This window comes from Phyllobates terribilis, unplaced genomic scaffold (assembly GCF_046119375.1).
Source record: "Phyllobates terribilis strain yellow unplaced genomic scaffold, ASM4611937v1 Scaffold_9__5_contigs__length_417890890, whole genome shotgun sequence".
Classification (NCBI taxonomy): Eukaryota; Metazoa; Chordata; class Amphibia; order Anura; family Dendrobatidae; genus Phyllobates; species Phyllobates terribilis.
In genome coordinates, this window is record NW_027362769.1 from 347650057 (window position 1) to 347673357 (window position 23301).

Below are 23301 nucleotides of genomic sequence, written 5' to 3' on the forward strand. Positions count from 1 at the left end.
TTTTAATTTCTATTTTTTTTCTGACAACCCCATGCTTAGTAGAATTAAAAACAAAATGGCACACCCGTCACAAAGACGTTTTCCTTGCTTCCGACGCTGATTCTGGCAGTGAGGAAGATGCCACATTCTTCTTTTTCCTTTCCTCCTCCTTATCTTGTAGGAGGGACCCCAAAAAGGCACCCTATGACTGCATCCGAGGCAACACTTGATCCCATTTGGACTCAATCCCCCCCAAAATTATGAGCCTCTTAGTCCAGGTTTCATGGGGAACTCAGGAGTCCACTTTTACAGGGAGAACATACAAACTTCTGGGAGATGATGTCCTCGGTGGGATTTGGACCAAAGACACCAAGTAATGCAATGCTACAGTGCTAACCACTAAGCCTCCGTGACTATGCAGGGGATTTGGAAACATTACATAAAAAAATGAGAAATCAGCACATCATGATGGCCTAGGTATTAAAAGGCGGATGTTTACTTAAGGATTCTGTGCATCCTTGCCATGTCGTAAAATTTCCCTTCCAAAGAAGAGCGTTTTGGCTAAATGACAGAACACGAGTCACAACTTGCAACTTTCTAGAGAGAACAGTTTCAGGTTGTATCATGTCACGGCCCGTATTGTAAGAAGTATGTGAGCCGGTGCCTTGGCGTATAGCCCGACCGGCCGACCCAGTCAGAATGCAGTTCTGTGTAGCGGGAGCCACTGTGCCACACTGATCAATCACTACCATTTTTTGCTTACGTGAAAAATCATGGACGCTTGAATGAGGCCTTAATGGAGAAGCTTCATTATTGGACAAGTGGGGGAACAAAAGCAATATTAGTAAGTGTGGAACCCATAATCTCATTGATCCCTTCCTTTTTCACCAGAGGCAGATTCTTTCCTTGCAACAGACACAGATTTTAGACAGTGGGGAAAATTCCACATTCCTCTTTTTTCCTTCCATCTTCTCACCTAACAGGAGGGAACCCCAGAAAAGCGCCCTATGACTGCAGCGGAGGCAATTCTGGCAACAATTGATCCCATATTGACTCCTATCCACCCCCCAAAAAATAATTATGATCCTCTTATTCTAGATTACATGGGGAGACCAGGAATCTAATTTGACGCTGCAGACCTGAGAGACAGGCAACTTCACTTAAGACTTTATAAATCTTATGGCCTAGGCAGATTTATTTGCCAGTCAATTTTTCACAAAAATCCCACATCATTTGCCAGTTGGACCCCTGTAAATGCAGCAGAAATTATGACACATTGGGTCCAGATGGATCCCTGTAAATGTAGCAGAAATTATGACACATTGGGTCCAAATGGATCCCTGTAAATGCAGCAGAAATTATGACATTTTGCTGCATATGGGCATAGTGGAAAAAAAAAAGATTTGGAAATACTTATATTTTATACAGCACACAAGTTTTTTGTATGGCCATGCCAAGGACACAATTTGAAGCAATCCTAAAATGTTTGCATTATCGTGATAATGAGCAGGGTGCTCCCCGAGACGATCCCAACTTTGATCGTCTGTTGAAAATTCGGATGGTAATTGACCACTAAAGCTGAAAATTTGCTGGGCTATATTCCCCAGAGGGACATCTGAAAAGATCAAGTGCCGCAAAAGCGCCACATAAAATGGACATAATGCACAGCAATGTAAAAATGACACTGCTGTGCACATGCTCAGTAGTTTTACGTCACCTTTTAGGTTTTAACTGCTTCAGGAGATTTTAAATCCTGAAGTAGGTAAAGTGACATGTTCATTTCGGCGGCTCCCACTCGGAACCCACCCGCTCTCTATAGGTTTCCCCGAAGCGGCTTTAGTCTGGGAAGACTCAGGTGCTGCGCCTGCGTATAAAAGATGATGTGTCACATAGCCTCAGGAACAAATGAGGTGTCATCTTACTTTAGCCTGTGGGTTGATACAGTTACAGCAATAAAAAAAATTGACATTATTTCTTTTTTTAAGAATGTTTTACTACTTTGCACTAGAATCAACACTTTTTAAAATCGAAAAATAAAATACAATAAACTTTTTTCTGAGAGCCATAACTTCCATTTCTCTGCTGACGCAGTTGTGTGAGGACTTTGTTTTTTTTGCATATCGGGCTGTAGTTTTTATTGGTACCATTTTACGGTAAATATAACTTTTTGATCACTTTTAATATCATTTTTTTGTGTGAGGCAAAAACAAGAAGACTTCTTGTTGCTGCATGAATCCGGCCTCTTTGACTGCTTTATTGTTAGGAAATTGTTGCCAAAGCAGAAAATTTCTTCAGGTTCTGAAACCCTGGGATCCGGGTCTGGACTGTAGGGTGGATAGTTAAGCTCCACGAAGCCGCATTCCCTGAGAGCAGCTTGTACTTTGTGAGACTTGTGAGCTGGCACATTGTTGTGGAGCAGCAACACCCCTGTCGACAACTTCCCATGGCGTTTCTCTTTATCACACATAACGCCTTTGTAGTTGAAGCATAGGTGTCTCCAGTAAATGGTCTTGTGTGGCATGAATTCTAGTAATATAACGCCTTCCGTATCCAAAAAAAACTTGCCATAATCTTTCCAGCTGACTACTGGATAGAAAATTTCTTTGGAGTTGATGACCACTTATGTTTCCATTGCTCGACCTCAGGATTGCAGTGAAGGACCCATGTCTCATCACCCGTAATAATTATCTAAGAATAGAAGTCCCCTCGATTTTCTCTAAGTATGTTTAAATTCTCTTGGCTGAATTGCTGGCGACATTTTTTACTCAAGGGTCAACATTTGTGGGAACTGACCTTTGACATCATCAAAACATCATGAATGATACTGAAAACTGTGCCAACTGAAATGTCCAATTCCTGAGCTTTAACTCTGACTTTGACCCCTAGGTCTTCCAAAATCATGGCCTCCACTTTACGGCACATTTCCTCTGAAGATGCTGCGACAGGTTGCCCTAACCTAGGGTGACTTTCAATTGATTCCCCACCCAATTTAGACAGCCTGGTCCAAAACTTTACTTGGTAGTAGGAAGGTGTATAATCACCATATACAACAATCATCCTTTCATGGCTTTCTTTAGGCCTCTTCTTCCTTTGTAAGGAATTTATTCAAAGACTAAAGCTCTAAATCCCTCACTTTCTTTATAGGGCCGCACTGTACTACACTTGCCATCCTGTCACTTCCAATGCTTTCATTAGACTGAACTGAACTGCTACCTTTAGTTGCCATATTAAGTCATTGTAGTCCTTGTTATCCCCGAAAGCATCCGAGGAATTAGAGTTATCTTTGATCTCAAGATCTGCATTGGGAGATGAGCTGTACATACCTGACTCCCCCAGGACAAACACGTATGCTCTGAAAGAGTAAAGCATTAATGAAATACTAAATAATATAGGAGTACCAAGAGTTAATATGGGGATGTGAAAGGACAAATCATTACAAAGGTAAAACTCTTTAATGGTGTCCCACAGCGATATTTACAACCGATAATAGACATATATACATACAGCGATAGTTTTAGAAACTCCTAAAGAGCCACCATCAGGAAGATCAGAGTCATTAAAAAGGAAAGACATCTATAATATACTAAAAAAATATACAATAAATTACTATATACTAACATAGCTTCTACTATACAGCTACCAGAACTAATGCTTTGGGAGTAAAATAGTGTGCCCGTCATCCAGCTGAAAAGGACATTTTGGTGAAAAGTACGGTAAGCTACCGGCAGGTTCTCTCAGCAACGTTGCTCTCCTTATAATGCTCCTCCAAGATCTGGATGCCAGCAGCAGTATATAGTCCCCAGCCTCAGGTTCTGGACACAGTATATAGGGATCTCTATGTATTCACCCTTTTCAAGCTCATTTTGTTATATCAAAGAAATCTGAATGTTTAAAGATCTTCCTCTTACACAGAGTATATTAATATATTGAATCTCAGTGGTCCGCGCCTGTCCCTATATAGTAGAGTTTGGCTCGTATTGACCTCAATAGGAGGCAGAGAGATTGGACCCATTAGCAGCAGCTGTGGCCACCAAGATTTCAACATGAACTATGCCTTTATTACTTTAAAAAAAAAAATTCCAGAGGAGGTGAACACAAAACTTCTAATTGTGTAAGAGGATAACTGGCAAGGCTTGTGAGGACAGGTCGGTGGCCGGACAGTCAGGACTGAAAGACCACCTCATCTACAATCATCACAACTGCATGGGAGATGCAGATATTCTGTCACTATTCACACGGAGTCAGATATAACAGGTTCGGCTGGTATAATAAACTTATGGATATTTATAAAGTCTCCAGTGTTATTTAGGCTATTGATCAAAATTGTCACCCGATGGAAAGAGGTTCATCCGTGACCTACGGACAGCTGTCACTTGGCACTGGTCTTAACTGTGCTGATGGCTGGATTTCTGCAAAAAAAACAGGAGAAAATGACATAAGAAATTAAAATTTCCTGATTTTATTCAGTAAAATTACATTCTACATTCACACAAAACATGTAACGTAACTTTCCATGATGATTACTTCTCTGATTATGGCTAAAGAAAAATTCTGCTGGATTCTTGTTAGAGAGCAATCCATTGTGGGAGCTCAGGTTTAAGGGAATATGTCAGCAGGTTTTGCAAAGTAATCCGACAGCAGTATACTGTAGGGACAGAGACATGGATTCCATCGATGTGTCACTTATTGGGATGTGTTGCCATTTTAATAAAATCAGTGTTTTATCAGCAGGAGATTATCACTACAGGACAAAGGGTCTCGTGCCTCCTGGACCAACCACGCCCCTGTGAGCGCAGGATTTATATTTATCTATCCTGACTCCATCTTGGATATTCTAAGTTCATCTTCTGCTTTCTTAAATGCAGTTTAAGCCAGTAAGTGTGTATGAGATAAGGAGTCTTTGGAATGTCTTTAGACTAAAGACTTAAAGAAAACATAGGAAAGAGAAATGAATCTAGAATGTGAAAGATTCCCAAATCCAAAAGATGGGTGTAGACAGAATTATCTTTAGCTAATGAGATGTATGTATGCTAATGCCAGCGTATATGTAGAGATAAGCTGAGCCAATTATATTGTTACCATGTCTGACTATTAAGCTATAAAACCCTGTCCGATGATGTAATAAAGAGACTTGCCTTGATGCTCAATGTATCAGTGTGGCTCTTCCGTGCACGTATTTGAATTTTATATTTTAATTTGGAACAGGCACGTCTCAGAACGTCCCACATTATGTGGCGACGACACCCCCAGCAGAGATTAGCAGCTTTCTGCCTATGCACAGTGTACACAGAAAGCTGCCAATCAGTGGTGTGGGCGGGGTTATACTGGGCTCAGCATTCGGAGCTCTGCAGCAGAGAAAACTGTGATCCTATCATGACTGATGCACCCAGTAAATTTAGGGCTTCTTCCACTAAATCACACTGCTCCCAGATTACATATCAGAAACCTGCTGACGGATTCCCCTTAAAGCTTGAAATTAAACACTGAAAGGGCAACCTGAACAGCAGAATTATGTTTCAAACAGGTCTTCTAGTCTGCATTTATCACCTATCCTCTGCATAAGTGCTTGGAGAGAAGTTAGTGGAGTCTGAGTAGTGGGACTCCTATGAAAGATCCCAGGCCCCTATTTCACTAGCAAGAGGTCTAGAACTAGGGGTGGGATTGATGCTGCAGTCTAGCATGCGTCCGGACCCTCCATTCCAAGTCCAGCGCGATGATGAGAAGAGCGAAATACAGCGCTCGGCTGTTCCTCGCCGTGCTATGGAGCTGCAGGACGGATGCATCATACACCACTGCTCAAATAACTCCTCCTAACTCCAGGAGGACCCCCCATCTAGCCATTAATGGGGGTCCTAGCGTTCAGACTTATTATCTATGGGTAGGTGATAACTGAGCAACATAGGAAAACCTAAATAAAGTGGTTGCAAACACAAACTGTATAAGAATAATTCCTGTGTATTACAGCATCACTTACCGGAGCGTCAGCAGGTTGTTTATTCCAGCTTCCAGCAATGACAGCTCTAGCGCCCTCTGCAGGGCTTCGTCTTCACTCTAGAAGAGATGCCATGATTTGCATGTCAGTTGTACTGTATAACTAATGTGCCAATATTCTCTTCAGATAGGAACAGGACAGAAACTCTAGTGTCACCTATTGGAAGCAGCAATCCGAAAAAAAGTCAATATTGACCTTTTAACCCCTTCCCCCCTGGGCGATTTTCTACTTTTCATTTTTTTCCTCCCCTTCTTCCAAGAGCCATGACTTTTTCTTATTTTTCTGTTCACACAGCTGTATAAGGGATTGTTTTTTGACACCATTGATTTTACCATATCATGTACTGGAAAACAGGAAAAAAAAGTCCAAATGCGGTGAAATTGCAACAAACGTGCAATTCCACAATGTTTTTTCTTTTTTATTTAGTTACCATGTTCACTATAAAGGTAAAACTGACCTGGTATTAAGATTCCCGTGGTTACTACGAATACGTAGATACCAAACATGTATATGTATAGTTTATTTTTTATTTAAAGTGGTGACTTTTTTTTTTTTTTTTTTTTTTTTTTTAGAAATTTGTCAAAAAAATATATAATTTTTGCTGTTGTCACCATTTTCCAAGACCCTTAGCGTCTCCATTTTTCGGGATCTGGGGGCCGGGTGAGGGCTTATTTTTTGCTCCATGAGCTGACATTTTTACTGATACCATTTTGAGGTAGATCCGATGTTTTTATCGCCCGTTATTGCATTTGATTGCAAAGTTGCAGCGACCAAAAAAAGTAATTCTGGCGTTTTGATTTTTTTCTTTTTACACCATTTACCGATCTGATTAATTCTTCTTATATACTGATAGATTGGGCGATTCTGAACGCGGCGATACCAAATATGTGTATTTTTTTATTGTTTTATTCCTAATGGGGCAAAAGGAAGGGGATTTGAACTTGTGGCTTTTTTGTATTCTTTATTTTTAACTTTTCACTGTATTTAATAGTCCTCTTAGGAGACTTAAAGCTGCGATTGTCCGATCGCCTGTGCTATACAGAGCAGTGCATCATCACTGCCATGTATAGTAGAAGTCACGATCTCCTATGACCGGCGTCCACAAGAGGATTGTGATGATAGGCATGGGGGGTCTTCACCAGACCTCAGCTGTCATGACAACCCATCAGTGCCCCGCGATCAAGTGACTGGCATGCCGATGGGCGGATCAATGACGCGCTTCCTGTCTGTGCATGGTAAATGCTGCTGTCAGCGATTGACAGCAGGTATTTAACTGGTTAGAGGCACTTAATGTTAAATCAGCCATCAAGTGCAGGAAAAGATGTGGGCTCAGCGTGTGAGCCCGCATCAAAGGCAGGGACACAGCTGACGTGGGGTTAAAAGGGTCTTGCCATATGACTTCGCTAAGAAGCCCAACCAGACTCTCCATTTGCAAACACGCATTTCCAGGTATTTGCCCCTCATCAGTACAAAACAGGTTAACTGGTTTGGCTGGGTCTACTGTGCATTACTGAATCTAGGTCGGTGGCGAGGTTCTTTTGTAGAGCAGTCCTTTTATGGGACGACAAAAAGGGTTGTAAAATCCCATCCCGTATCTAACAAGTGTTTTATGTTCTCTCATGCACATATACATTATAATTAAACCCGTCCTTTTCAGATGGCAGATTCCTCCAGGTATATGTTTTAGTGCAATCGATGAGCATTGCTGACAAATCCTCCTGTAGATTTGCCATAAATGTACAACATGGGGACATCTTTTTAAGATGCTTCAATCTGGCTACCAGCTCCTGAGGTGTAAATTCAGAACGTTAACCAGCCCCTCCCCCAATATATATGCATGTATATATGTATTCTTACCAATCCATTCTGCAGGCCAAAATCTGATATAACTGGTTGTTCAGTGGCCATGGGAGGGTTTCTGAAGATAAGAAACACATATTAGAGCAAGTTTATATAAAAGTTTCACACTTTTTTAGGGGTTATGTGATAAGCAGTTTGGACATTTTTGTCTCCTTATAGCATTTAACGTGTGTACGTAGTGTTCCCTTTATCATACGGGTTGTTACAGATGCCACGGCACCATCAGTATACCTAGTAGTGCGTATAGGAGATTCTATCTGATTAACCCTTTAGAAGTCACAGTCCGTAACGAACGTGGCATCTGAGGGGGGGTTAATGCTTGGGAGTGGGTAAAGGATGATTGCGGTTCTCTACCTGTCCGCAAAGTCTCTGCAGCATCCAGACGGCTTCACCTCCTGTGGCTTCAAGACACAATTAATGGCTGCTGGGTTTTGTTCTGATGTCATCTGAGATCTTATCAGAGCAGTGTATCTGCAAGAAGGAAACACACAGTAATACTACCATCAGAGAAGAGGGATCACATCTACCCACTCTGGGAAAATCCGAGATCAATTACCCGGCTTTAGACATTGTCTGCCCCTTCGATGTGCAGTCGTGATCCAGTGGATGTCTGTGAGACAGGCAGAAGTTGCTGCGGCACTGCTCGCATTCCACCTTCATCAGTTCTTTTCTCTTGCATCCTGGTTTATGACATCGGTTTGTGAAAATCTAAAAATAAAAAATTTAAAATAATTACAACACAAGAAGAATAATTCAACAGAATATTTATTTTTATTTTACCCCCAGATAGATAAAGGTATGATCTGGCTGCTGAGGCCCCCACAATTACTCATGTGAATGGAGTAGTAGTGTAATCATACCTTCATTATCTAGTCTGTGGTTAGGCAATACATGATGCTTATGAGACCGCACCTTTAACCCCTACATGACATCTGCCGTACATGTACGGCGCTGCGGGAGGGGTGTTCCTGCAAATCGCCGTACATGTACGATGTGACAATGACGTGGGCTCTCGTTGAGCGCCGGCGAAATCAAAAGCGGGTGTCAGCACTATATGAGAGCTGACACCCTGCTGCAATACCCATGATCGGTGCTAGCACTGGTCGCAGGCATTTAATCCCTTTGATGCCGCTGTCAATAGTGACATCCATCAGCATAGCAGAGGGAGGGCGATCCCTATCTGCTCCGATCTGCACAACGCGATAGTGACCTCCATGGTGTCCCCAGGATGAAAGATGGCCGCAGGGTCATTCAGGGACAGTGGCCTGTAAGCTCCAGCTCAGAGCAGGCGCTGACACTCCTCTTCCCTGTGATGCATTGTTCTAATGCGCTGCAATGCTATATTGCAGAGTATTAGACCAGCAATCAAGGCAGGGAAAGTTGATGTCCCATCCTGGGATAAAATATGTAATCAAAAAGTTTTTAAAAATTGTAAAAATATAAGAAAAAATAAAAAAATAATCCAATAAATACATATATTTTTGTAAAAACAAACAAAGTTCACGACCCGACCGATAAAACTATCCCACTGGTTAAGCCCTTCAGTAAATACAGTAAAAAAAAAAAAACACATGTGGCAAAAAAAAACGATGCTTTATCATCATACCGCTGAACCAAAAGTGGAAAAAAACGTAGTCAAAAAAGTCGACTATAAAGAAAAATGGTACCGCTGAAAAGGTCATCTTGTTCCGCAAAAAAGAACAAGCTGCCATACAGCTCCATCTGCCGAAAAATAAAAGTTATAGCTCTCAGAATAAAGCGATGCAAAAATAATTATTTTTTTCTTTAAAATAGTTTTTATTGTGTAAAAGTGTCAAAACATAAAAAAAACAATATAAATGTAGTATCACTGTAATCGTACTGACCCGAAGAATACAGCTGCCTTATCAATTTTACCACACGCAGAACGGCATATTAAAAAGAAAAAAAATCCTGAATTGCTGGTTTTTGTTTATTCTGCCTCCCAAAAATCGGAATAGAAAGTGATAAAAAAAAAACCGCTGTGACTGAATATGTTATCAATAAAAACGTCAATTCGTCTTGCAAAAAACAAGCCGTCGCTTGACTGTCGGCAGAAATATGGAAAAATTAAAGCTCTCAAAATATGGCTTTTAGTGTGTAACAGCTGCCAAACATAAAATCCCAATATAAATCTGGTATCACTGTAATCGCACCGATCCAAAGAATAAAGTTATCTAATCAATTAGACCACACGAGGAACGGCGTAAAAAAACAAAAACACACAATTCTTCACATGCTGCTGATTTGTTCATTATTCTGCGCTCTATTCTTAGAGCTTACACTTTTTTTTGCAAAGAAAGTGCAATTCCACAATTGTTTTTTTTTTTACCATGTTCACTATATGGTAAAACTGACCTGCAATTATGATTCTCCAGATCATTTCGAATTCGTAGATACCAAACATGTATAGGTTAATTTTCATTTAAGTGGTGAAAAAAAAAAGGAAATCAAAAATTTGTTTAAAAAAAAAGAAAAAAGGGCGCCATTTTCCGAGACCCGTAGCGTCTCCATATTTTGGGATCTGGGGTCGGGTGAGGGGTTATTTTTTGCGTGCCGGGCTGATGTTTTTATTGGTACCATTTTGGGGTAAATACGATGTTTTGATCGCCCGTTATTGCATTTTATTGTAATGTTGTGGTAACCTAAAAAACCTACGTCTGGCGGTTTGAATTTTTTTCTCGTTACGCCGTTTTCAGATTGGATGAATTCTTTTTTATTAATAGATCGAGCGATTCTGAATGCGGCGATACCAAATACGTGCATATTTATTTTTTTTATTGTTTTATTTTGAATGGGGCGAAAGGGGGGGGGGGTGATATAAACTTTTATATATTTTTAAAAACTTTTTTTTTTTTACTTTTTGCATGCTTCAATAGTCTGCACTTGTCTGATCCACTCTGCTACACACAAGCGATGAGCAGATCGCCTGTATGTAGAAGAATTGCTCACTTGCTATGAGCACCAACCTCTGGGCGGCACTCAGCAATCTGGCAATGACAACCACAGGGGTCTCCTGCAGACCCTGGGTTGTCATGCCAGCCCATCGGCAACTCGCGATCATGTGACGGGGTCATCGATGGGCGGAACCAACGACACACTTCCAGTAAGCGCGAGTTAAATGCCGCTGTCAGACATTGACAGCAGCATTTAGTTAACAGTCGCGGGTGGATCACGATTCCACCCGCAGCTGTTGCGGGCACATGTCAGCTGTATAGATCAGCTGACATGTGCCCGGAAAGGTGCAGCTCAGCGCCGGAGCCTGCACCAAACAAGGGGATATGTGTAATAAAGGGGTTATTAAAAATAAATAAATGTTTTTAACTTTTAACTTGCTTCAATAGTCTGCATAGGAGACTTGAAGCTGCGATCATCAGATCGCTTGTGCTACACATAGCTGGGCTTCATGGGATGGCACTCAGAGCAGATCTGCAATAACAAGCTTAGGGGTCTTATGCAGACCCCCAGTAGTCATGCCAACCCATCGGCACCCCGCGATCAAATCAGCTGTCATGTGCCTGAAAGGATCAAATGCCGGGACACAACTTATGACGTACCTATAAGTCATAGGTCGTGAAGGGGTTAAGGATATAAAAATTGAAAGTTTGAAAATTGCAACATTTTCGCCAAAACTCCAATATTTTCACAAATAAACCCAAAAAATTTCAACCTAAATTTACCACCAACATGAAGTACAATGTGTCACGAAAAAACAGTCTCAGAATCCCTGGGATCCGTTGAAGTGTTCCAGAGTTATCATCACATAAAGGGACAGTGGTCAGAATTGTAAAATATGGCCTGGTCATGAAGGTGAAAACAGGCTTCAGGGCGAAGGGGTTTTCCACTTTGAGAAAAATGGTCCCCAAATGCTACTATAATTCTAAAGTAATAAATACTCACTGTCCCCAGCTCCACCGCTGAGCTCCGTGATTGGCTGCAGTGGTAATACGCACCGTCAACATGACGTCACTGCTGCAACTGAAGCAGAGAGCGGAGCAGCGGTGGAGAGACAGTACAGGACAAGGGATGGGCGACTACCTGCTCCGTTTCTGATTTTACAGGTATAAAAGTATTTGGAGAACAGTTTTCTTAAAAACCCCTTTAATTATTAAAAACACATCTATGTAAAAAGAAAGGCTGGATGCACATGAAAACTTTTTCTAGAGTTTTCAGAGCAGAAACTCAAAGTTTGAGGAGTTCTGAGATTTGTAGGAGGAAGTGGAGAGTTTCCGCTCATGCTCTGCTCCAAAAACCCTGTGGCCATATCTGAAGAACGAGCTGAACTGGATTTTTACTAAACTACCTCATTATAGCAACACTAGGGGATATCTAAGCCATATAGTGCAAAATAAGCCATGGAGTACCCTAGCCCCTAGCTATTGGATGGGTTTCCTGGGTGGAGGAGAAGTAACATTACCTTCGGTCTTCGCTTAGTAGGATCATGGCTGCAGTTTCTGTCAATATGCTGTCCGACAGCAACGTCCGCCACTTCTCCTTTCTTCACTGGCACTGGAGCGCCACACAGTGGACAAACAGGGACTTGCACATCCTAAAAATGCAAGAAGAAATGCAGATGGTAAGAAGTTACTTGGGATGTGCACAAAACTCTAAAGAAAAAGTTTTGGTCGCTGTCAGCAACTTTGGGGTTTAACACAAAAGAAGAAGAGAGCAGAAATATTTGTGTAAGAGAAGGTTAAAACTTGTCTGTCAATATTCTGAGCTTCTTATTCTATACTGCAATACTGCGGTATATAGCAGCAGAAAAGTTTGCAGTTTCAAGTCCCATACGGGCATTAAAAAAAAATTAAATATTTTCAAAATAATGTAAAAAAAAAAATAAAATAAAATTTAAATCTGTGTCTGAACGCACCTCTCATCATTTTCTTGATTCACAAATAAAAGAAAAATATATAAGCAAAACATACGATCTATCAAGATCTGAAATAATTTAACGCATAAAGTAAACTTTGTAAAGAAAAAAAACAAAATCGAAACACTCATATTATATATATATATATATATATATATATATATATATATATATATATATATATATATATATATATATATATATATATATATATATATATATATATATATATAGTACAGACCAAAAGTTTGGACACACCTCATTTAAAGGTTTTTCTGTATTTTCATGACTATGAAAATTGTACATTCACACTGAAGACATCAAAACTATGAATTAACACATGTGGAATTATATACTTAACAAAAAAGTGTGAAACAACTGAAAATATGTCTTATATTCTAGGTTCTTCAAAGTAGCCACCTTTTGCTTTGATGGCTGCTTTGCACCCTCTTGGCATTCTCTTGATGAGCTTCAAGAGGTAGTCACCGGAAATGGTTTTCACTTCACAGGTGTGCCCTGTCAGGTTTAATAAGTGGGATTTCTTGCCTTATAAATGGGGTTGGGACCATCAGTTGTGTTGTGCAGAAGTCAGATACACAGCTGATAGTCCTAATGAATAGAATTTGTATTATGGCAAGAAAAAAGCAGCTAAGTAAAGAAAAACGAGTGGCCATCATTACTTTAAGAAATGATGGTCAGTCAGTCCAAAAAATTGGGCAAACTTTGAAAGTGTCCCCAAGTGCAGTTGCAAAAACCATCAAGCGCTACAAAGAAACTGTCTCACATGAGGACCGCCCCAGGAAAGGAAGACCAAGAGTCACCTCTGCTTCTGAGGATAAGTTTATCCGAGTCACCAGCCTCAGAAATCGCAGGTTAACAGCAGCTCAGATTAGAGACCAGGTCAATGCCACACAGAGTTCTAGCAGCAGACACATCTCTACAACAACTGTTAAGAGAAGACTTTGTGCAGCAGGCCTTCATGGTAAAATAGCTGCTAGGAAACCACTGCTAAGGACAGGCAACAAGCAGAAGAGACTTGTTTGGGCTAAAGAACACAAGGAATGGACATTAGACCAGTGGAAATCTGTGCTTTGGTCTGATGAGTCCAAATTTGAGATCTTTGGTTCCAACCGCCGTGTCTTTGTGCGACGCAGAAAAGGTGAACGGATGGAGTCTACATGCCTGGTTCCCACCGTGAAGTATGGAGGAGGAGGTATGATGGTGTGGGGGTGCTTTGCTGGTGACACTGTTGGGGGTTTATTCAAAATTGAAGGCATACTGAACCAGCATGGCTACCACAGCGTCTTGCAGCGGCATGCTATTCCATCCGGTTTGCATTTAGTTGGACCATCATTTATTTTTCAACAGGACAATGACCCCAAACACACCTCCAGGCTGTGTAAGGGCTATTTGACCAAGAAGGAAAGTGATGGGGTGTACCGCAAAATGACCTGGCCTCCACAGTCACCAGACCTGAACCCAATCGAGATGGTTTGGGGTGAGCTGGACCGCAGAGTGAAGGTAAAAGGGCCAACAAGTGCTAAGCATCTCTGGGATCTCCTTCAAGATTGTTGGAAGACCAACAAGCTTCAAGACTACCTCTTGAAGCTCATCAAGAGAATGCCAAGAGTGTGCAAAGCAGTCATCAAAGCAAAACACCAAGGTTACTTACCGGTAGCCGGTTTTTCCTGAGCCCATGACAGCACACCTTGAGAGAGGATACGCCCCACCAAGGACAGGAAACCGTCTGAAATAAAAGGGCGGCACCTCTCCCTCGCTTCAGTTGTTTACAGAGCATTGAGAGGACCTCCCTAAACAGGTTAGGCACATAAACACCACAATATACATATACACACCACCCCAAACAGTGCTCACCAGGGTGTGAGAAACATAGAAAAAATAAGGGGGGGGGGGGGGAACTACGGGTGCTGTCATGGGCTCAGGAAAAACCGGCTACCGGTAAGTAACCTTGGTGTTTTCCCCTCCCCCATGACAGCACACCTTGAGAGAATTTTGGAGAATTTATGAGCACCCTAGGGAGGGACCACCGCCTGAAGTACCCTTCTCCCAAAGGTGAGATCAGAAGAGGACAGATCCAACCGATAGTGCTTAAAGAAGGTGGATGGTGTAGACCAAGTAGCAGCCCTACATATCTGCTCGATCGAGACGTCTGCTCTCTCTGCCCAGGAGGTTGCAACGGCTCTGGTGGAATGAGCCCTCACATTGTCCGGGGCTGGAACCCCTGTGGACGTATAGGCTAAGCAAATGGCCTCCCTGAGCCACCTAGAGATGGTACCCTTGGACACCCCGTGACCTTGCCTACACCCTTGAAAGGCCAGGAACAGAGAACAGTCTTTCCTCCACAGACTAGTCATGTGAATGTACTGTAGCAGGGACCTCCTAACATCTAGGCTATGGAACCTGACTTCCCCTGGGTTCTTGGGATTGCTGCAGAACGAGGGTAGCACAATCTCCTGACTACGGTGAAATCTAGATACCACCTTGGGAAGGTACGCTGGATCTGGCCACAAGGTGACCCTATCCTCAAAGATTTGTGTGTAAGGAGGATTAACCGAGAGGGCCTCTCTGGTAGAATCCAGGGATCTGACACCATTAGTGGAAGCAGAGAGAACCAAGGCCTCTTGGGCCAAAAAGGGGCTATCAAAATCACCCTGGCGCCTTCCTCCCGGATCTTCCTCACCACTACTGGAATCATCACTAATGGCGGAAAGGCATAGGCCTTCCTGAACCCCCAAGGAATCTGGAGGGCAACTACGGCATGGGGATTTTCTTCCGGATTTAGGGAGCAAAATCTCTGCACCTTTCTGTTTGACCTTGTGGCGAACAGGTCTATGTCTGGCTGCCCCCATAACTGGACAATCTGATGGAAGACCTCCGGGTTCAACCCCCACTCCCCCTGTCTTAGGGTATGGCGGCTTAGAAAATCTGCTTTCACGTTTTCTACCCCCTTTATGTGAAGGGCGCTGAGGGATAGGAATTTCGCTCTGCTAGACCAAGGATCCTGTCTGCCACCACCATCAGAGGGCGTGACCTTGTCCCTCCCTGGTGATTCATATAGGCTACTGCTGTCCGGTTGTCGGACCTGACCTGGACATAGTGATTTTGGATGTGAGGGAGGAAGCCCCTGAGGGATCTTTCTACTGCCCAAAGCTCCTTTAAGTTTGAGGATGCTCCCCTCTCGTGGTAAGCCCAGGGACCCTGCATTGAGAGTTCTGCCAGATGACCCCCCCATCCGGAACTGCTTGCGTCGGTCGTAATTACCCGATCTACTGGTCTGGACCATTGAACGCCTGCGGTCAGATTTCCCCTGACTGTCCACCACGAAAGGGAATCTACTGCTTCTGGGGAGAGAGAGAGCCTGCCTTCTAAATGCCCGTTGCAGGACCTCTGTGCTGACAGGACCTCCCACTGAAGCCGCCTGATATGCCCCTGGGCCCACATTACTGCTGGGAGACATGCCGTCATAGAACCCAGGAGGGACATTGCCTCTCAGAGACATCTCCGGAGCTTGAATGGCCTTCGAGACTAATGCAATCAACCTGCAGATTTTGTCCTCTGGGAGGAAGCAGGTTTGGCGACGAGAGTCTAGGATTAGACCCAGAAAGGTCTGAGTCCTGGAGGGGGTTAGTCTTGATTTTTGGAAATTTACTAACCACCCCAGCTGATGCAACACTTCCGTGACTACTAGGAGCTGACTGGAGCAGTGGGCTTCTGTTTTCCCTATTATCAAGAAGTCGTCTAAATATGGCACGATCACTACATTCTTGATCCGTAGGAAGGCTGTCACTTCTGCTATTAGTTTCGTAAATATTCTCGGGGCAATGGAGAGGCCAAAGGGTAGGGCAGCAAACTGAAAATGCCTCAGCTTCCCCTGAATAAACAGGGCTACTCTCAGATACTTCTGATACTCCGGATGGATTGGGACGTGATAATATGCGTCCTTCAAGTCTATTACAGCCATAAAGCAGTTGCGATGTAAGAGCTTCACTGCTGAGCTTACTGACTCCATCTTGAAAGTCTGGTTTTCTACTACTTGGTTCAGACTCCTGAGGTTGATGATGGTCCTTAAGGACCCGTTTGGTTTTTTTATCATGAATAGTGGGGAATAGAACCCCCACCCTCTCTGTGTTGCTGGTACTTCGAGAAGGACCTGCTTTCCTACTAACTCTAACACTTCTGTTTCCAGGGCTAATTGTTCTTCCTGGACCTTTCGTAGGGGGTAACCACAAAGGTCCGCCAGGGGGTCTGGCTGAACCGGATCTTCAGGCCCCCACTGATAGTTTTCAGAATCCAGGGGTTTGTTGTTATCGCGTCCCAAGCTGGAAAAAAGTGGGAAAGCCTTCCACCCACTTCCAGCCTGGCGTCATTGGGAGGATCTCTTCGAACTCGAGGATGGTCCTCCAAACATGTAGCCAGATTCTTTTTTGGACTTGGCTTCCCATCTCTTTTTGTCTCCCGGAGGACGACCCCGGATAAATTTTCTCCTCCGAAAAGTAAATCTTCTTGGTTCCCCCGAAAATCCCGGGAACCCTTTGCTTTTATCGCCTGCTTTTTCTAACAGGTCTTCTAACTTTTGGCCAAACAGGAGTCTACCGTCACACGGGAGGGAGCACAGTTTCTGTTTCGAAGGTAGGTCGCCTGGGCAACCTTTGAGCCACAAGGCCCGCCTGGCTGCGTTGGATAGTCCCGCTGCCCTAGCTGACAGTCTGACCGAGTCAGCTGAAGAGTCGGCCAGGAAGGCCAATGCTGTTTGTATTAGAGGTAGCTCTGCAAGTATTGCCTGTCTGGAGACCTTTTTATCTTTAAGCTGGTCTTCCAGCTGTCGGAGCCACACCATCAAGGACCTCGCCACACAGGTGCTAGCCACCGCTGGTTTTAGGCCGCCTGCCGCCGCCTCCCACGTGTGGCGCAGGAAGGAGTCAGCTCTTTTATCCAGTGCATCCTTTAGGACGCCAGAGTCTTCCAAGGGCAGGGAAGATCTTTTCGATGACCTTGCCACAGTCCCGTCCACCTTGGGGGATCTTATCCCAAGGTTCCGCATCCTTCTCTTCGAAGGGATACCTTCTTTTGGAGAAGGAGGGTAAAGCCCCTGATCTCTCAGGTCTCCTCCACTCCCGGTCAATGAGGCCCTGAATTTTACTGTTAACCGGAAATGAGCGTCTCTTCTTCTCTCCCAAGCCCGCAAACATGATGTCCTCTCGGGATTTAGATGCTCTCTCTTCCTCCAGACCCATGGTTGATCTTACTGCCCTAACCAGTCTGTCTGTATTCTCAATGGGGAAGCAGGGTCTACCGCCCCCCCGATGAGGAAGATTAATCCCACTGCTCCTCGGACTGGGAGGAATCAGAGACGGAGGAAACCTCTCTACGGGGTCTTTTCTTCCCTCTAAGGAACCCTTTCAGGGACCCCTGAACTTCTGCATGTACTATGGACTTTAAATTTGCAGCAAAATCCCGGGAATTCTCAGCTATGGTTTTGGTCACACAGCCCTGGCAAAGTGGCTTCTGTCACTCTACTGAGAGAGAAGCTTGGCAAAGGGCACATATTCTATGCTTTTGCTTGGCACTACTCTTCTTAGGCTCCTAAAAAAAGGAAGCACATAAGAGACTTCCCGTTACTAACCAGTGGCATTCACGAAGCTCACTCACCCCCAGAGGTCACAAACGGGTACCGGATTCGGAGACTGTTGCGGAACCGATGATTCCATTCTGGATGGTCCCGATGCACTCGAAGCCTTACTCCTGCGGCTGCCACTACGATTACTCGAGCGGCTGTCTGTATAAAATGCATTCCTCTGCTTTTTCTGTTGCTGAGGTGGGGGGGTAAGCTGCTGCTCCTGGCTATCTGGATCAGCCATGTCTCAGAAGCTTCCAGGATAGCCCCCCCCCCTTAAATATAGGGCCATCCAGCCTCCTCCGGTCTGTGGGCCCTCCCCCTTCCTCAGGCCGGAGCTCCGTTGAAAAAAAACGGCCTGGGACGCTCCGATGGGCGCCGCCATCTTGGATCGGCGCCGCCTCCTGACGTCACCCAGTGCGCCGCTCCCAGCGTGCCCTGCGCCGTGACGTCAGGCGCGTCACACCCGGAAGCGTTCCACACTGGAGGGGGAGGACGGCGCCGCGGTCTCTGGGAGGACAGAGCCTGCCTCACCGCGTGCGCCCCGCTCGGCGCAGAGACCCCAGGGGAAGCTGCGGACGGCGCTTCTGGGATACTGAGCCCGGTGCACAGGCCAGTGCCCGCTCTTCCACACTGGGACAGCCCCAGGTAAGTCTTCTTTCTTCCAGACAGGTTCCCCATCAAGGACAGGAAACCAACTGAAGCGAGGGAGAGGTGCCGCCCTTTTATTTCAGACGGTTTCCTGTCCTTGGTGGGGGGGTTCCTCTCTCAAGGTGTGCTGTCATGGGGGAGGGGAAAAGGTGGCTACTTTGAAGAACCTAGAATATAAGACATATTTTCAGTTGTTTCACACTTTTTTGTTAAGTATATAATTCCACATGTGTTAATTCATAGTTTTGATGCCTTCAGTGTGAATGTACAATTTTCATAGTCATGAAAATACTCGTACTGACAGGATCAGTCATTTTGACTACACAATGAAGGCTGAAACGAATGTCGGAATTAAATTTTTTTTTCTTAGCCATTTCTTCTTACTTGGATCTTTTCCCTGTTTTCCAGTACATTGTATGTTAAAATGAACTATCCCACAAAATAGAAAATACAAAAAAATTATGGCTCTAGGGAGAATCTTAGGAAAAACTGAAAGCATAAAAATGAAAAACAGCTCCAGGTAGCAGGGTGTTATTCAGCTGATCACAGGGATACAGAGAGTTGGACCTGATATTGGTGGCTTATCACCTGTAGTGCCATGTGATGAACACTAGGGAAACAAGGTAATCACACAGACCTGCTTTCTAACATGCACCGTGTACTATAACCGTATCCATGTACTACACAGCATCATACCTTCTTGTACGCAGAAGAACACTTATGTTGTCTGTAGGTTATATGGTCCTTACAGAAAACATCCTCACAAGCATCACACTTCATTGGGAGGAAATCTGCAAACAAAAATGAACAATGCTCTGATTATGTCAGAATAATCAGGGGATAATGAGGTAAGGTGTAGCATTAGTGCTCCCCACCATCACCTAAAAACCCCTGGGGGACCTCCAATGAATTACACGGATGCCTGGTATACACAGTACTACTTCCATGATAGCGGCGACAGACACGGTCCAGGCTCAGCTCAAATGCAAAGAAGGGCATCCATAGATAAGGGATATTTTATCGATTCTGAAATCAGGGGTCTGGAATTTAGAGACACATTCTCAATCTTGGTCTTTGGGACTGATGGATAAAAGTGAGATCTACACTCAAACTTTGTCCAGCAGTCATATAGACAATGAATGGAGTGGAGATCAAGCACGTGCTCCTGGGTACTGGGTCTTGGGTTCCAGAGCCCCATTTCTGGGATCGCTTTAGCTCTCTATAGAGATCAGTATGTTTTTCCTTTTCCTATATATAGGGGATATCTTTCTGCTCTGGCAATATCCTTTTCATACACTTTTTAGAAGCTTTAGTTTGTATAATTTACCAAGCACTGATGACGACTATTGTGCATTACTGCCACCATTGTCACTATACCTAGCTGTTTGCACGTGACCTCGGAGCAATGTTTTCCTAAATCTGGAAACTCCATTGTATAGAAAGGGACGGTCCTTTAAATGGTGAATATCCTGGAAAACAAAAGCAAGAAAGAAAAACATTAATTTGTTATATTAAATCACAGGTCACAGTTATTTTATTCTTCATGTGAACATAAAAAAAACAAAAACAGAAATCTCAAACACACAAGGTCAGTGAGATACACTGGAATGGCAAAAGTCCACTAATCCGGAACAACCATATTCAACTGAAGTGATGAGTCGAGCCTTACTTTTATCATGTAAGAAAATAACTTTAGCACCCACGAGTAGGATTAGACTCTATATAGAAGAGCAATCATTTTCAGGGCCTGTGTACGGACAGACAATATACAGCCCAACGAGGACTTTTGACAATTGCTGCCGGAGAGGCTTGTCCTGCTTTTTTTTTTCTTACAAGCTTTGAGGGTTTCTGCAACTGGACTCCCATAAGTTAAAGATTAAAGCTTTTAACATGCACCTATGCCAGAAAAGCTTTAGGAAATTAAAGGTATCCCTTATAAACAGGATCTCTGCTCACAATCGATGATGCGATGTGCCAGCCAATAACTGGCCACAAGTAACAATAAAGGAGGGGTCATCGCTGAGGCCTAGTAAGTTACTGGCAGTGGACTGAGGAACCGTCGTGGTGAGGTGGATATGGAACGTACATCCTGACATTAGCAAAACGTTAGAGGAGCACTGTAGCCGACCAATGTGTACTATGGAGTTAGTGCAAAGCACCATACAGGGGGTATTAGCTGTATGTTACAGATGACTTCAACTCAATTCCGACCATTAAATCCGTCAGATCCCATGATCAATGGTGACCACGGGATTTAAGAGGTTAGAATGAGGAACAATCATTTGGCACCCCTGAGATGTAATCACAAGTGTTGGTGGGGTGCCACGTCAGCAGGGGACCGAAAGGAGGCTCCCAAATTCTGACATCTGTGTATGGTTGTAAGGCCACAGCCTCACTATCAGTATTTGGTCAGTACTTTTTGTCAGGAGTGGGTGATAAATGCAGAATTGGTGACTTGTTTCTATTATACCTTTTCTCTGATTGTTCCTCTCCTGGTTTTGGCTCCCACTCCTGAGAAAAAAGACTGACCGATAGTGAGGCCGTGGCCTTAGACTGGTTTCACAGTTTGGGTACAGCCCGACCATGGACTTCCTAACCTCAATAGCTCATCTATGCCTCGGAGGCTGCTGAATTCGGGTCAGAAGAAACAAGGCCAATCCAGCCATTGTGGTCAGTATTTGGACCTTGAAACATGGATATGTGTTTGTGTCCACATTAGTGTATTTCATGGTCTATATACAGAGCACACAAAGCCAGGATTGAGCGTAGGGCTCCCCACTAAACCTTACAGCCTCATATCTGTCTGTGGGGCTGTAAATTTAGGTCGTGCGGTCATACCGGGCACTGCGGTCTGTATATGGACTGTAAAAGGTGCCTGTGTGAACCCGGCCTAGAGGAAGGGGATACAGCGATCCGCAGTAATACACCGCAGTGTGTTATACCAGCAATCACATCATCAAGCCCCATCAAGGGCAAAAAAAAAGTTTAAAAACGTTAAAGAAAAATAAAAATCCAAAGAACAAATCACAATGACCCCATATAAAGGCTTCATACAGGTAAGAAACAGCGCAACCGATCCTCTGCACCTAGTACGACGTAATGTGTGTATATGTATATGTATATATATATATATATATATATATATATATATATATATACACACACACACACATACATACATACACTAGAGGTACAGTCCAGCATTTACACTGAATACACTGCACCCCAATCCGGGGCTCGGGCCTGCATCAGTCCTGATACAGAGAACAGATCCAACGTAATTCGGAGTAAAAATGCATAAAGCACAACAACTCCCAGCATAACCACAGCAGCAGCCCCCAGTACACACACTCACCTCTCTGACGTCCGGCTGTTTCCAGCCCCGACCTTCCCCTCTCGTTATATAGCCTTCCCTCATGCTGACTCATGGTCCTAGGCTGCCGAGTCACCCTCCGGTCCAGCCTCCCACCGGGTCGAGAACGTTCCAAGCAAGTCATCCCGTATAACTGCGCCGTCACCGCTCTCCGTCCCGCAGAGATGACGTCATGTCGTACGCTTAGTAAATGCGCAGTCATGTTGCCGTCCCACTCTAATGACGTCAGAGCGTCATGTTTTGCTGGTGAGGAATAGTAACCATGGTGACAACCACGTGCTGACTGGAGCCATGGTACAAAAAAATGAAAAGGAGCTGCCAGTAGCAACTAATGAAGTTGCTGATTTCATTTAAAACCAGAGCTGGAAAATGCCTTACACACTATTCTTTTTTTTCAAAGGGGAAGAGGGGGCGTTGTTAGCCATATTATAGTTATAGTGAACCTCTTAGTGCCACCCATAGTAAAAATGCCTCCTTGTATTCCCACCAAGCAATAATTCTACTTTGTGTCACTATATAGGAATAGTACCCGACATTGTACCCCCTACAAAGTATAAGTCCTCCTCCCACCACCATCACACAGTATGATGCCCCCAATGTCCCCCTCATGCCATATGATGCCTCTACAGTCCCCCACAAAGAGCAGGAAAGCCTCACAGCCCCCCCCCCCCCCACACACACACACGCAGAGTGATGCCTCACAGCCCCCACATGCACAGAATGATACCTCACAGCCACCCCCCCCACACACACACACGCGCTGAATGATACCTCACAACCCCCCCCCACACGCAGAATGATACCTCACAGCCCCCCCACACAGAATACCTCACAGCCCCCTCACACAGAATACCTCACACCACCCCCACACACAGGAGGATACCTCACAGCCCCCCCCAGAATGATACCTTACAGCCCCCAAC

At 44.1% G+C, this 23301-nt stretch overlaps 1 protein-coding gene across 1 annotated transcript; it reads right to left on the reverse strand.

The window, feature by feature from the left end:
* Positions 1 to 3418: 3418 nt before the first annotated feature.
* ZFAND2A (zinc finger AN1-type containing 2A) lies at positions 3419 to 22589 on the reverse strand. The gene is made up of 9 exons (XM_073645790.1): positions 22361 to 22589; positions 20383 to 20474; positions 19702 to 19796; positions 12267 to 12398; positions 8388 to 8539; positions 8186 to 8302; positions 7829 to 7889; positions 5954 to 6030; positions 3419 to 4388 (listed from the first exon to the last, which is right to left on the reverse strand). Exons 2-9 carry the CDS (start codon positions 20435 to 20437, stop codon positions 4349 to 4351), a joined length of 729 nt encoding a protein of 242 aa, XP_073501891.1. The 5' UTR covers positions 20438 to 20474; positions 22361 to 22589; the 3' UTR covers positions 3419 to 4348.
* Positions 22590 to 23301: the final 712 nt, after the last annotated feature.

Coding starts and splice junctions, on each gene's coding strand:
- ZFAND2A (XM_073645790.1), bottom strand. CDS start 20,437: ATGGAGTTTCCAGATTTAGGAAAACATTGCTCCGAGGTCACGTGCAAA. Junction 7,890..8,185: donor TGCAGAGACTTTGCGGACAG/GTAGAGAACCGC, acceptor TCTTATCTTCAG/AAACCCTCCCATGGCCACTG. Junction 6,031..7,828: donor TTGGCCTGCAGAATGGATTG/GTAAGAATACAT, acceptor CATCTCTTCTAG/AGTGAAGACGAAGCCCTGCA.